This window comes from Callionymus lyra, chromosome 14, assembly GCF_982586985.1.
Source record: "Callionymus lyra chromosome 14, fCalLyr1.hap1.1, whole genome shotgun sequence".
Classification (NCBI taxonomy): domain Eukaryota; kingdom Metazoa; phylum Chordata; class Actinopteri; order Syngnathiformes; family Callionymidae; genus Callionymus; species Callionymus lyra.
Window position 1 is genome coordinate 24,548,094 of NC_141831.1, and position 14,043 is coordinate 24,562,136.

The 14,043-nt window shown below is 47.3% G+C and overlaps 1 protein-coding gene across 3 annotated transcripts; it reads right to left on the reverse strand.

Moving 5' to 3' along the window:
- Nucleotides 1–96: 96 nt before the first annotated feature.
- Nucleotides 97–13,977, reverse strand: ltbp3 (latent transforming growth factor beta binding protein 3). Of its 3 annotated transcripts, none has more exons than XM_087807236.1 (29): nucleotides 13,534–13,977; nucleotides 9,636–9,908; nucleotides 9,408–9,571; nucleotides 9,248–9,353; nucleotides 9,051–9,137; nucleotides 8,436–8,552; nucleotides 8,222–8,371; nucleotides 7,951–8,058; nucleotides 7,862–7,875; nucleotides 7,712–7,775; nucleotides 7,570–7,647; nucleotides 7,376–7,501; nucleotides 6,626–6,757; nucleotides 6,430–6,555; nucleotides 6,243–6,362; nucleotides 6,027–6,149; nucleotides 5,558–5,680; nucleotides 5,381–5,500; nucleotides 5,165–5,293; nucleotides 4,923–5,093; nucleotides 4,748–4,828; nucleotides 4,554–4,682; nucleotides 4,351–4,488; nucleotides 3,945–4,085; nucleotides 1,905–2,033; nucleotides 1,254–1,415; nucleotides 1,105–1,194; nucleotides 905–1,033; nucleotides 97–833 (listed from the first exon to the last, which is right to left on the reverse strand). In XM_087807236.1, the coding sequence occupies exons 1-29, from the start codon at nucleotides 13,763–13,765 to the stop codon at nucleotides 682–684; spliced, it is 3,714 nt and encodes a 1,237-aa protein (XP_087663362.1). In that variant the 5' UTR covers nucleotides 13,766–13,977; the 3' UTR covers nucleotides 97–681. The 3 variants fall into 3 exon arrangements, with proteins under 3 accessions (XP_087663362.1, XP_087663361.1, XP_087663364.1); XM_087807235.1 differs by having other exon boundaries at nucleotides 7,376–7,504; XM_087807238.1 differs by lacking the exon at nucleotides 1,905–2,033 and having other exon boundaries at nucleotides 7,376–7,504.
- Nucleotides 13,978–14,043: the final 66 nt, after the last annotated feature.

Consider the following 14,043-nt stretch of genomic DNA (forward strand, 5'->3'; position numbering starts at 1 on the left):
CCACTTAAGTCCCAGGTAAGCTGGACACCTCAGAGGACCGATCCAGAACCAGTCCAGATCTAAAGTGGGTCAAGACTTATAGTGAAGTTGTGCAAGTCAGAAAAAAAAGAACTTTAATATTTAGACTCATCAGACCAACCATGGTCCCCCAACTAAGTCAGCATCAGGACCGTTCGGTCAGTCTGGACGTATCTTGAGAACCGGAGGTCAAAAGTCCATACATCAGCCGAGTTTAGCTGGTTACAGAGTCTGACTTTTTCACTGACTTGAGAAACAGAATCATCAAACACTCAGGTCAATAGATAAATTACAAAAGCAGTAAAAAAAAAAAAAATACAAAACTTAAATCGACACAAAACACGACGTGACAAAAGTTCGTAAATAAAGGGGTTGGTTGAAGAATTGAAGGAGGACTAGGAGAAGGAATTAAGGAAGTCATGATGGATAAATTTGAAGAACTCGATGAAACACTTGGAGCAAAACCTCGTGTAAGTACAAAGAGGAAGATAGAACTTAAAGGAAGACTTGGATGAGGACTTGGATGAGGACTTTGAGGGAAAACTTTGGTGGTGACGGGACATAGTGAGACTCCATTCACTCATGTGAGGAGCCAGGATATTATAGGATATCTTCATGTGTTAAGGGTTATTATGGGATACAGCGGCTCAGAAAATCCAGATGTTATCTGCTTCGGCGCCGGACGCAGATGTTGTGTCTGCGCGTGGGCACGAAACCCTGTTTGCAGAAGCACTTGAAGGAGCCAAAGTTATTGACACAGCGAGCGTTCTTGCAGGGGCCGCTCCGAAGGCCTGGCTCGTCACACTCGTCCAAGTCTGCAAGAGAAGCAAAAGTCAGCAGCGTGCAGCGACATGACCCTCTACCTGTGCCACAGGGAACTACCAACCTATGCAGCGGGTCCGCGAGTGGTCCAGTCTGAATCCAGGGTTGCACTCGCACATGGTCCCGAGGTAAGAGCGCACACAGCGACCGTTGTCGCATCTGCATTCGTCCGACTCCTCCTCAGAACTGTCACCTGCAGGGGGCGCACAAGAGAGGTGAGAGAAGCACCAGGACAGACCAGGAGAGGCAGCAGTGAGTACATACCTGGGTTGTAGTTGACAAACACGGCCAGCGACTCTTGCTCTCCGTCCGATTCCGTCTCCAGGTGCATCTCGCACAGACGACTGAACATCTCTGCCAAGTCAACACCACACGTTAACTCGCGGCTATGACAGAGCAACTGCAGCCCTCACCTGAGTTCCGGGGGGGGCAGGTGTTGCACTCAGGACCCCAGCCTCGGCCATAGTGGCAGCAGCACTCCGAGTACGTGACCACCAGACCATTGCGAGGCTCACTGCAGAGCATTCCTTCCACCACCTGCAGGAAACACACGTCTTTGTGCGCTGCTGTGCGATCTGCAGAACCAGAACCATGGGAAAATCTTAAGCAGTCTGTTTTGTTGTTTCTGTGTTTGTTTGTTGGTGTGTTAGTGTTTTTTTGTGTTTCTGTGATTGTGTTTATTTGTGTCTTTTTGCGTGTCTGTGTATATTTGTGCATCTGTCTTACTTTCTGTTGATTTCTGTCGGTGTGTGTCTGCTTCTGTGTGTGTGTTTGGTTTTTGTTTGTTTTTATGATTGTGTGTTAGTGCGTCTGTTTGTTGTGTATCTGCGTTTGTGTGTGTAGCAGACACTGACATCAGCATTCCATTTGATTCAGTCATAATAGTTGTTGTGATCATCAATGTTTATGAATTCATAAAAGTTCTGATCGCACTGGTGTGGTTGTATCAACTTGTTTGGTTGAGAACTTGGGTTTGAGTATGCAGCATCTATCATCTTCATCATTGTTATCATCTTCATCTTCCTCACATGTCGAAGACTGTTTAACTGTCAGCAGTTACCCACCGTCGTAGACGCACTGTTTGAGTGCGGCGCTGAAGGTTAGTGGAGGGTCGCAAAAGCAGTGAAAGGAGCCGGGCGTGTTCTCACACCTCCCGTTCTTACAGTAGGACGGGTCCTGGCACTCGTTCACATCTGCAGAGGCAGAGACACCAGTTACAGTCAGAACATCTGACGCAAGTCAATCCACTGGTGCTGTACCAGATGCTAGACACCACTGCAGTGAAGACGAGTTCAACGGCATGATGGTCATCTCAATATACAACCTCAGCTCCACCCCAAACTACACCTTTTCGTCCCAATTCAGCCATCCCAGAATACACAATGTCCAATCCAGACTACTTGTGTCTACCCAAGAGCACACATGTCCACCCCAGAACTCACATGTCGACCCTGGACTACACGTGTCTACCCCTGACTAAACACGTCAACCCAAGACTGTACATGTCTACAACAAAAATCATAACAAAGTAATCTCAAGATACATTAACTAATGCTACAAAAGAAAGAGGAAAAAAAAGGCAATCACAATGAACAACAGTACGGAGGAAAATAAACCTCCAGCAGAACCATTCTCAGTCTGGTCAGTCGTTTTGACCGGCTGGGAGGAAGAAGAGAAACAGGGGGATGGAGAAAAATGGAGAGGGCATGGAGAGACGGGGAGAGAAAAAGATAAAAGTGTAGAGCATGGCATCGGGTCCAGAGACGGCCAAGGGAAAGAAAACTAGATCCTTTGACCAAGTCATGGCAGACTACACCCAGACTAAACCTGTCCACCCAAGACTATGCATTTCCATCCAAGACTACATGTTTTCACCCCACTCTTCTCGTGTCCACCCCGGACTGCCCTGTCCACACCAGACATGTCCACTCTGAGCTGCGATCAGTTGTTCTCTTATGAATTCATTCACATGAACTATGAAGTGACAGTTTTGTGTGTGTGTGTGTTTTGTGTGTGTGTGTGTGTGTGAAAGTGTGTGTTTGTGTGTGTGTGTGTGTGTGTGTGTGTGTGTGTGTGTGTGTGTGTGTGTGTGTGTGTGAAAGAGAGAGAGTAAATCCAAGCAGATAACGTTCAGATCCAAGGTTCTGACTGGCTCAAGGAGACCCAGCATTACCACGTGTCAACAGCAGAAGAAACGTGTATACAAAATATTGTGCCGAAAATCTCAGAAAGCGCAGCCATTCTGATGCATCTGCTACAAATTGGCAACACACACTGAGTTCTATTTAGATCCTCATAGCGACTTTGGATGATCTGCATTGTTAAGATCATTATTTGGATGTGGTAAAGCACGTAAAAGATACAAGCTGGATAGACGAGGGAAACATGGTTAAACGTGCACAGGCAGAAAAGGTACTATTTATTTTGATAAAATTTTGAGCACAGTTACAGAACTGTACTTTATTGTAAGTAGGGCAAATATTTTTGTTTTGTATTCTGCATTGTTGAAAAAACATTATAATAATATATGCAGTTACAGAGCTTAACAAAGACCAGAGCTTAGTTACAGTAGATATAATATATACAGTATATTTTTATATTGCACCACAAATTGCTTGACATAAAAACAGAGCTATAAGCACATTTCAGTTTCACACATTAAAAACAGCACAAAACATCTATCCATTTGGAGTCTATCCCAGTTTCCTACAATTCACACTCACACCTACAGACAATTTCCCAAAGTTCCCAATCAGTCTTTATGTTTTTGGCTTGTGGGAGGAAACCGGAGTGCTTGAAGTAAACATGCAACCTTCTTCCTGTGAGGGGGATCGACCTAACCACTGCACCACCGTGCACCCCAGCATAAACCTTATTATTATAAATACCATTGGGAATAAAAAAAGGAGTATAATATGTTTTTTAATGTATTCTGGCCCTGGTTACTTCTTTTTGGTTTCAATTCAGCGCATCCCTTATCAGCATTGCAGTTTGGTTGACTTTTGTCACTTTGGTATGACTAAGCCTGACTGAACAGGAGATATTGATGGAAAACCTTTAACGCCCACTAAGCTGCACCGATGGCATAAGGACTCTGGACTCACCTGCCTGCTCCTCAGGGGTCACACAGCTGTTCCGGTCCATGGCCAGCATCCAGGGTGGAGAACAGATGCAATAGTAGGACCCGGGCATGTCCACACAGAGACCGTTCTTACAGTTGGATGCGTCATCACACTCATTCACGTCTGTCAAGACACACAGCTGTAAAACCTGCCACAGTACCACGTCAGATTGAGGTCATCAAGGGGTCAATGAGAGGTCAGTGAGAGGTCACATTGTTTAAGTTAGAACATAGTTGGATTTGTCTATCCTCGTATGCTTTCAAGTCATGTCAGGGTCCACGGCTGTAGTCAAGGTCCAGAGTCAAGTCAATAGTTTCAAGGTCACGATGTTTATATGTCCTGTTAGTGTCCAGAACTGCATGTTAAGGTTCGAGCGCAGGGTCCTTACCAGCCAGTGCAGTGGTCACACAGGCCTTTTTGCTAGAGTCGGGGGTCCAGGGCGGAGGACAGTTGCAGAAGAAGGAGCCGTCGGTGTTGACACATTGACCGTTGGTGCAGAGGGACTCGTCGTGACACTCGTTGACGTCTGGCGGGGGGGAAGCACACATGTGGTTAGACTGTGTCAGATTAGTCGCTGCTGTGGTGTCGTACCGATGCACTCAAGCAGGTTGCCGTCATAGTCGAAGCCTTGCTGACAGTAGCACTCGTAGCCCGGCAGTGTGTTCTCACATCGACCCTTCTTACAGATCTCGTCCGAGAACAACGAACACTCGTCAATGTCTGTAGGTAGAAGAGATACCTTTAGAGTCTTGGCTCAACTTGAAAAGCAACACACTGATACAAACCATGATATGCTGGCAGGCTGTACAACAGCCCCTCATCATAATACAGACCCTGACCATTCGGGCACAAGGACGTAAACTCAGCTGTGAGGGCAGGAAAGAGAAAGAATGTGAGTGTGACTGTCTTTAGTATGGCTGTCCTTAATGCAGTACGTCTGTTATTAGTGTGTGTGTGTACCTGAGCGTGAGACAGGACATGGGTAGATCTCGCAGTGGTCCCCCCACCCAACCCCGATAGAGCAGCAGCACTCCTGCTTGGTGACGTTGGTGGCCAGAACGCTGTCACAGAACACGGTGTCGTCCAGGTTCAAGTAACACTCCTTCTTCTCCTCCGTCTGCAGCCTCACCGCTGAAGGTTGAGAGACACGTGTGGACATCTCAGAAGAAGGATCTAAGTCAGTAGCGAGGAGACAGACTCACCCTCGCAGCTGTGTTTGTCTTCGGAGGCGGCGTAGCCGTAATGACACACACAGACGTACGATCCCGGTCTGTTCTCGCAGGATCCGAACGGCTGGCACCGGCGCTGGTCGGTGGCGCACTCATCCACGTCTGAGCATAAAAGTCAACAACAGTTGAATCTAGATCCGGGATCTAATCCGACACCACCTGTCATTCTGTTGCCATGACGACATTCACCTTGACACCTTCTTCCTCCCACGAGTGCGAAACCCTTTGGACACTCGCAGTGGTAGGATCCCATGTTGTTTATGCAGCGCCCCCTTTGGCAGCTTGACATTTTCTCACACTCGTTGATATCTGCACAGAGATCATGGTAGTCATTCCCTTCAGCCTTCACACGGCTGCGGTGCGAACCTTCACAGTGGCTCCCCTCCTGCGTGCGCTGGAACCCCGAGAAACACTGGCACTGGAACGACCCCTCCGTGTTGATGCAGTGACCGTTGGCACACAAGCGCTGGTCCTCACACTCGTCCACGTCTGTCGCAAACACACACAACCACACACTAAGACAAACTAACACACCAGCACACACCTACATACACTAACGCACCAGCACACATTAATATGCAAATAAACACACAGTAACACACCAATAAACACTCACACACACAGTAACATTCATTAACACACACCGACACATAGTATCACAAACACACAATAACACTCACTTTCAAACACAGTAGCGTATCCTGACACACACTAAGACTCATTTACACATTAAAACATAGACATACACAGACATACAACACATACTTTCACACAGTTACACAAAGTAAAGCACAATAACACATGCATTCAAACACTTACACACAACAACACTCACCCCTGCAGCCTTTGCTGTCCGACAGTGGAAGGAAACCTTCGTTGCATAGACAACGATATGTCCCAGGAAGATTCTCACAGCGACCGTTGGGGCAGATGCCAGGTTTCTGACACTCATTGATGTCTGGTGAGGAGTCAGAAGTGTGAGGAGTCAGAAGTGTGAGGAGTCAGACGGGTGAGGAGTCAGAAGGAGGTGGGAGGAGTGGACCTCTCTTACCATAGCAGATTCCAGATCTGGCCTCGTGACCGGGCAGACATGGAATACACTCGTAGGAGCCCGCTGTGTTCTCACACTGCTGGTCCGGACACACGTCTGAGCGGAAACACTCGTTGACGTCTGCGAGGAGAACATGGATCAACAAGTCGACCCCGCAGCCAAATCGTGCTCCTGGTTCTGGTCTCACCTTCGCAGACAGGGTGGCGATGCGACTTGCTCTTGAAGCCGCTGTGACACTCGCACTTGTAGGAGCCGGGCAGGTTGAAGCACTGGCCGCCGGGGCCACACACGTCTTTGGAGCACTCGTTGACGTCTGAGGGAGTGAGAGGGGGAGTCAGAGTGCCACTCCAGACTGAGTCACGCCAGACGAGTGAGTCACTGACCGACGCACTTGGGCCGCCCGTGCTGGTCCACTTGCTTGTAACCTTGACGACAGAGACAGTCGTAGCCTCCGTCCCGGTTGATGCAGTGACCTCTGCCATGTCCACACGGGTTGGTAGCACACTCGTTATGATCTGAGGAGACAGTCCAGTTATAGTCCTAAAATACTTCTGTGGGTCCGAAACATTACTGTCTGTTTGTTTATTTTTGTGTACAGTAAATAGGAAAGTGCTTGTCTGAGGATATATATGTGCGTGTGTGTGTTTATACAGTTTATATACTGCCTGCTTGTGTGTTTGTGTGCATTAGTGTTTGTCTATATGTGTGATTGTATACATGTTTGTGTATGTGTATGATTGTATTTATACTGCATGTATGCTTGTGTTTTTTCTTTGTTTATATGTGTGAGTTTATACAGTATGTGGTGTATCTGTGTATTTTTATGTTTGTAGTCTTCATGTCAGTGTACATATATTTGATTGTGTTTTATGTACATGTTAATGTGTTTGTGTGTCTGTGTGTGTGAGTGTTAATGTATATGTGAGTGTGAATGTGAGAGTGTATGTGAGTGCTGGTATGTGTGTTAGTGTGTATGTGTGTGTGGCACATATCTATATCCGTCTGTCTGTCTGTCATATAATTAACATGAGAGACCACATGTGTTGTGAGTGCTGTGTGTGTTTTTGTGTAGGTGAAAGAGCATGCGTTGTGTTGTGTGTGTTGTGATATGTATATTTGTTTGCATGCAACACCTTCACAGATGTTTGTCTGCCGGTCGAGGTGATATCCGGGGTGACAGTGACAGATGTGTCCATTGAGACTGTTCTCACATTCTCCGTGTCCACAGATGCTCCTGCTCAGACCGCACTCGTCCGTCTCTGCTGTGACCCAGACACACAACCACACTCGTCTTCAACTACACAACACAACTACACTTGACACTCACGTGAGATTTTGGTCTGAGTTTCGAAAGGGTCGTTGTCGGGCGTCATCCTGACGATGGTTGGCGGAGTGGGCTTTACCACTGGAGAGAAAACACAAGGTCACAGAGGTGGTCGAGGTCAGTCTCCAACAGGTTCAGGACTCACCGGGGACACGAGAACTGGGGGTCCTGGGCAGCTGCTGGACAGTTGTGGTGGTCTCTGCTGGCCTCTGCTGGCAGGAAGACAGTCTTACACCTCTTCTGAGTCAGAACCGACATTTGGACCTCGGTCACTGGACCTCATGTGAAAACTTACCGCAGGCTTGGACTCTGGAGTCACAAAAAACAGTTTGTGAGTCCATGTACACAGGCTCGACAGGATGTGTAAATCGCACCCAGACTCACCTTCCTTGTCAAGATTTGGTGGGAAGAAGAAGGGCGGAAAGGAGACAGTCTCCTTGATCTTATGGAAGATGTAACCCTTTCCTGCCGGGCAGATCTGACTGAAGGCCGCTGGAAGAGTCACACTCAACTTTAACCAACAGGTAGAGAAGAAGCTGCAGCTAAACTGACACAATGCTCTCTGCTGCCACCTGCAGGTCATCCAGAGACACAACTGGTCCTCACTGGAGTTACTTTCTTGGTCAAGACCAGTAGAACTCAACAGGGTTCTCACCTGTGCCCACCAGAGGACAGCGCTCGCAGCCGCGTCCCCAGGCCACGCCCACAGTACAGCAGCACAGTTCCTGGCTGATAGGGGTCGGCAGGGGTCGCTCACATCCATGCGGGTCTGAGGCCATGAGAAAGCACTGACCCGCCGGAGTCTCTGCAGGAGAGCCCAGTTAGGAAGAATCATGGAGGGGGGGTGTCAGGCAAGGAGTCGGACTCACCAACACATCGGTTGTGTTCCCAAACTAGTCCAGCTTTACAGGAACACTTGAAGCTGCCGAGCGTGTTTTGACAGAAGCCGTTCTGACAGAGTCCCGGCACTGTGCACTCGTTGATGTCTGGACACAAGAGAACCCATCAGGACCCGCTACCACACCTGGACCAGGATGAGAATCAGAACAATGGAACTTGCTGTGGCCCTTTTTCTCTGTGCATGTCAGAGGCGGCTGCTGAAAAATATTCTAGGTGGCGCTCTTTGTGCCAGTTCATTTATCAGCCTACTCTAATAAAAAAAACCTTTGAAACTAGTGGCCTTAACTTAAACAATAATAATTTCACAGTTAATTAATAATTTTGGCAGTTGTTTAGAAAGACATTAAATTATACTGTGACATTTATTATACAAAATAAACAATTTTTTTTAAAATTATTACCAACCTGTCCTCTGCACTAGGACATCAGACATACACACAAAGAACATAAAAAATAAAAATAAATCGTTTTAAATAAGAATGGCAGGATTCAAACCAAGTTTTCACACCTTCTTTTCAAGAAGAGAAAATCATTATACCTTAACTAGAAAACGTTTAGAAATACAAAGACAGGTGTTCTGTCACCTAGACAGTGTGAGCTGTTGAACCTCTTGTATCCTTTTGGACAGGTGGATCCGGAGTCTTCTATGATGATCTGCTTGACTGAAGCATCTGTTGGAGATTCACAGTGGTAGAGTCACCACACCTGGAACTCGTATTTGTACCGCCTAGCTGAATGATGCAACCCTCCCTGCAGGGGGCACTCCATAACCGGGACTCACTTGGAAGTTTGGGACACTGGAAGCACTTGTTCTGTCCCCAGGAATTCCCTATGCTGCTGCAGCAGTCCTCCTGGTTGGTCAGGACAGGAAGCGGCGTGCTGTTGCACTGCGGAGGAAAACAAGAGTCACTCGAGCCCTGGCAGAACGTCCTCCAACTCACCGCCTGCTTGGGCGTGGTCTCCTGGAAGCACCGCCCCTTCGGCTTGTGGCGGGCGAATGGCATCCGCAAGGGCATCTTTGGAGGAGGTTTGAGGTCCAGCGAGTCCAAGGGCTGGATGACCACAGATGTGTCAGGCGTGTGGTGGACCCGGACATTGAACTGCACTGCAGACAGGAAGTTGGGTTAGAAGCGTGTTAAGGTCCACCTCACGGACTGTGGTGAAGGAACCTTCGGAGGAGTGAGCTCCTCCCTGGCCCAGTGGGAAGGTGAACACGGAGTGTGTTTGGGTCAGCTGGGTACGACCCAGGCTCGTACGCTCCAGGACTTTGTGGACATCTGGCTTCAGGGAGACCGGGTACACGGGCTGCTTATTCCCTCGGGCCGCCTGGGCCTGCTGTGGCACCGGGAACTGGCACAGTCGGCCCGTGAAGCCCGCCGGACATAGACAGTGTTTCCTGGATCTGCACACGCCCCCGTTCATGCAGGTCAGCGGGCATACCACTGCACCAGAACCACAAAGAAACAAAATATTAGAACCAGTCACACTGATTTTTCATAAAAACTGAAATGAGGGAGAGAGGAGGAGGGAGGAGAGGAGGCAGAGGGAGGAGAGGAGGCGGAGGAAGAAGACTAGAGAGGAGGGGGTGGCAGAGAGGATCCAGATGGAAGTCATCAGTCGAGGGCCGCTATAATGAGAGCAGATCATATTAAAGTGAGTCATGTGACTGGACAGAACCAGATCCAGTTTCCATGACTCATGTCCAGACCCAGAGCAGGACTCTGAAGAAGGGAAGGGGAAGGAGGGGAGGCGGGAGGGGAATGGGGCGACAGGAAGCTTTTCCAAAACCCATTCCAGCAGCATCCTGGAAAGAGTCTTGGAAAGTGGAGGCTTCACTCCAGACCTGATGACGAGTCACAAAGGTTCTGATGAGGACTTCGATTCAGCCACATCCCTGTCAGATATATTCAAGATGACCCGTCTCACTCTTGAGTGGGATTCTTTCCAATAAATGAAATGCTAATGTATCACATCAGCTAATTAACTGAGATGCTAATGTATCACATCAGCTAATTAACTGAGATGCTAACATAGCAGAGCAGCTAATTAACAGGGGAGTTAATGGAACTTAGGAATGAATGTACCAGAAGATCTAACATAATACAGCAGTTATCAAAACGGGTATAGAAGCAGAGAAGCTAACTAAAAGAGAAATCTATATAATCTAAAAAATCATGGTGTGTTCACAACACTCGTAAAAAGTTTCTTAAAAAAAAAACTTTCTCTGGGTTAATGTAGCACAGGAGCTAATGTAGCAGGGAAGCTAACTAGCATAGATGCTAGTTAAGTTAACTAACACAGAAACTAATGTAGCAGAGCAGCTAACTAACAAAGAAACTAATGTAGCAGAGCAGCTAATAAACAAAGAAAAATAATGTAGCAGAGCAGCTAACTAACAAAGAAACTAATGTAGCAGAGCAGCTAATAAACAAAAAAAATAATGTAGCAGAGCAGCTAACTAACACAGAAACTAATGTAGGACAGCAGCTAATAAACAAAGAAACTAATGTAGCAGAGCAGCTAACTAACACAGAAACTAATGTAGGACAGCAGCTAACTAAAATACGAACTAACAGAGCACTTAATGTGAAAAGCTAATGTGGAGTTGAAGCTAATTAGATGAGGAGCCAATGTGATGGATTCAGTGACCAGCTCACACCAATGACTTAGTAGTACAGATTGAGAGACCAGATTGAGTGAGAAAAAAGTAGATGATTCCCGATTCTCAAAGTCTGAAACTACAGATGTATGGACCTGCAGGACCTTGATTGTTAGAGAAAGTGAACAAAGACTTGTCCTCTGCCTGCACTGTGACCACCCACTTAAATCCCCCCCCATCCCACCCCAGAGTGTCTGGAGATGACGCAGCGTCGCCCCCCCGCCCCTGCCTCAGTCGCTTCAGCCGCGCCCTCCGAGCACAAAAACAACAAATTACAGGATTCAAACCGCAATAGCTGCTTCTGGCTCACTCCCAGAGTCTGGTTTCTCACTCAAGTCTGGAGCCTCCTGCAGGGGTGAAACTCTGCTTAAAGGCGCCTCAAGAAGACCCCCCTCCAGACGGAACAGATATCACGAACGAGACAGGCGTCCTAACACCGTACCTGAGTTGATCAGTTGGCCGTAATGTTGCTATTATCACCCTTTAGGGGGCAACATAGAGCCACTACTACAGTGTTGGGACTTCGGATCTGAAGACGGTTCTGAACAGGATCAAGGAACCTGAGATGTCACCTAAGTGAGGGCATGAACCTGTGGAGACAATTTAACACCCAGAAAAAAGATTATGAGTCAGAGTCTCTCGCTTCTTGTAGACAGAAAGAACTGATGGTCCCAACTAGCCATGACATCTTGCTTGTCACTTAACGCAAAAAAAGAGTCTCTTAGTCTGTATATCCTGGTCTGTCTTGAACCTTCTGGTCTGTCATTGAACCTCCTTGTCTTTCTTTCAACCTCGTTGTTTGGACCTGAACCTCCTGGTCTGTATCTGGTGTAACCATTCCAATCCTACTGACACCACCAACACCAGTTGTTGGTCTACATTGTCCAGGTCCATTCGTGTATTTACAGGATATCTTCCCTGCAGCTCCAGATTCGCACAAATCCTTTGAATCACTATTTACATGGACCAGAACCAGTGTGTTCCAGTACTGAACATTTATTTGATGTGAGAATCATGCTGACGTTTGGGTAAAAAACAGAATCTTCAGTTACACTCTCATGATGTCAGTCCTGAGTGGGTCAACAGAACCAGATCAGAGGGGGTCAACAGTACAGGTCCAGAGTAGACTTGTTGCAGCAGATGAACTCCTGGCAGGAAGAGACTTTTATGTAACGGTCAACATTGAAAGGATTCTTTGACTGCGGCAGAGAGAAGAACTTCTGTTAAACTGCACTACTTTCTGATACTGAGTTCAGTACCTGCCGGAGACCAGTCCAAAAGTTATGGAGCAGGTTCCAGCTGGTAGAACACGGCTATGATCTATTTGATGTCGTCACTCTCACTGTCGATGTGTGGTCCAGCAAGGACCGAATTAGATTCTGGATCCCTGAGAAAGTGGGTGAGGTGACGTAACAAGAGCACAAATATGGAAAAGTCTTTTGACACGCAGCAGAGGAATTTCCACAGGACCACATTCCAACCAGCAGAACTTTTTGGAGACAAACCACCAAAGCAAAGATTCTGAAGTTGCAAACCAGAACCAGCAAACAAACCAAACACACATAAAGAAACTGAACTCAAGTATTTCACATATTACTAATGACAACACATACACCTGGAGACACACAAGGGAAAAAACCCACCAACACAATTTGCAGAACAAAGGAAATTAGTCTAGTAATGGTAGCCCATGTAGTAGTAGTTAGGGTTGTAGTACTGATCGCAGTAGAAGGGCTTACAGAAGTAGAAGTTAATGTAACTAAAAAGTTGAAGAGGTAGCACCAATTATGGCTGTATTATCAAATAAGTATTATTAAATTGAGTACAGTCACAGCAGTAGTATTGATTGTGGTAAAATGAGTAATGGTAGTTGTAGTGCCAGTAGTAAAGTCACATAGACAGTCATGATTGTGGTTAAATGAGTAACACTAGTTGTAGTGCCAGTAGTTAAGTCACAGCAGTAGTCATGGTTGTCATTAGATGAGTAACAATAGTTAAAATGGCAGTACTATAGTCACAGCAGTAGTTCTGGTTATAGATAAATGAGTAACATTAGTTATAGCAGAAGTTTTATAGTCACAGAAATAGTACTGGTTGAAGTTAAATTAGTAAAACTAGTTATAGTGGCAGTACTTGTCTAAGTCGTATTACTTGCTCGAATTTGTGGTAGTATTATTTACAGTAGTTAGTCATTGATTAAAGAAGTAGAACTAGTCACTGCCATAGTACTATAAGAACTAGTATATCTAGGATTTATATTAACAAAGTTCCTGTCACACTGAGACGCGCTTCGACTCGCACGCGGACAGTCCTCCTTCAGGTCGGCGGACACAAACGAGACTTCGTCATTTCACCTTGGCCATTTGATGACGTCAAGTGGCGCACAAGCATGTTCCGGTGTCACTTACCGACCCTGAATCCAGGTCCGACCAGCGTGTCGGCGGCCTGTCCGTTCTCCGCGATGAGCGTGGTGTTGCTGCCTTGCTCGCAGGTATCCCGGCAGTGGCCGTGGACGCAGACCCGCTTACAGACCAGAGGCGCGATCACCACCTTGAAGCGCTCCCTGCTGGAGGAGCAGGACCCCCGCGGGGGGACGCAGGAGAGCCAGAGGAGGAGCAACGGGGTGACCAGGGGGGACATGCTGGCATCCTCTCTCGCACACAAAACTCACGCACGGGCTCGGTCCGAACGATGACGTCTCACGCGCCTGAGCCGCCACCAATTCTCTGCCCCCGCGGGCGGTCACTGTGTTCTTCCAGAACTGGCCAGGTCCGGGAGTAGATCCGAGCAGATTCTCATCCTGGATGCGTTCGGTTCTCAAAATTTTGTGGCGAACTTTTTCCTTCTTCTGGTGCGTGTGGAAGTATGGAGGGAGGGAGGGAGGAGGGAGAGACGAGGGGAGGAGTGAGAGGGAGGAG

Bases quoted from the DNA above. Each gene is read 5' to 3' on its own strand.
- ltbp3 (XM_087807235.1), bottom strand. From the start codon at position 13,765: ATGTCCCCCCTGGTCACCCCGTTGCTCCTCCTCTGGCTCTCCTGCGTC. The intron at 6,556-6,625 runs GTCAGTGACTCA...TCACTCCCTCAG, and splicing joins CGGGCGGCCCAAGTGCGTCG to ACGTCAACGAGTGCTCCAAA. The intron at 834-904 runs GTTGGTAGTTCC...CTTCTCTTGCAG, and splicing joins CTCGCGGACCCGCTGCATAG to ACTTGGACGAGTGTGACGAG.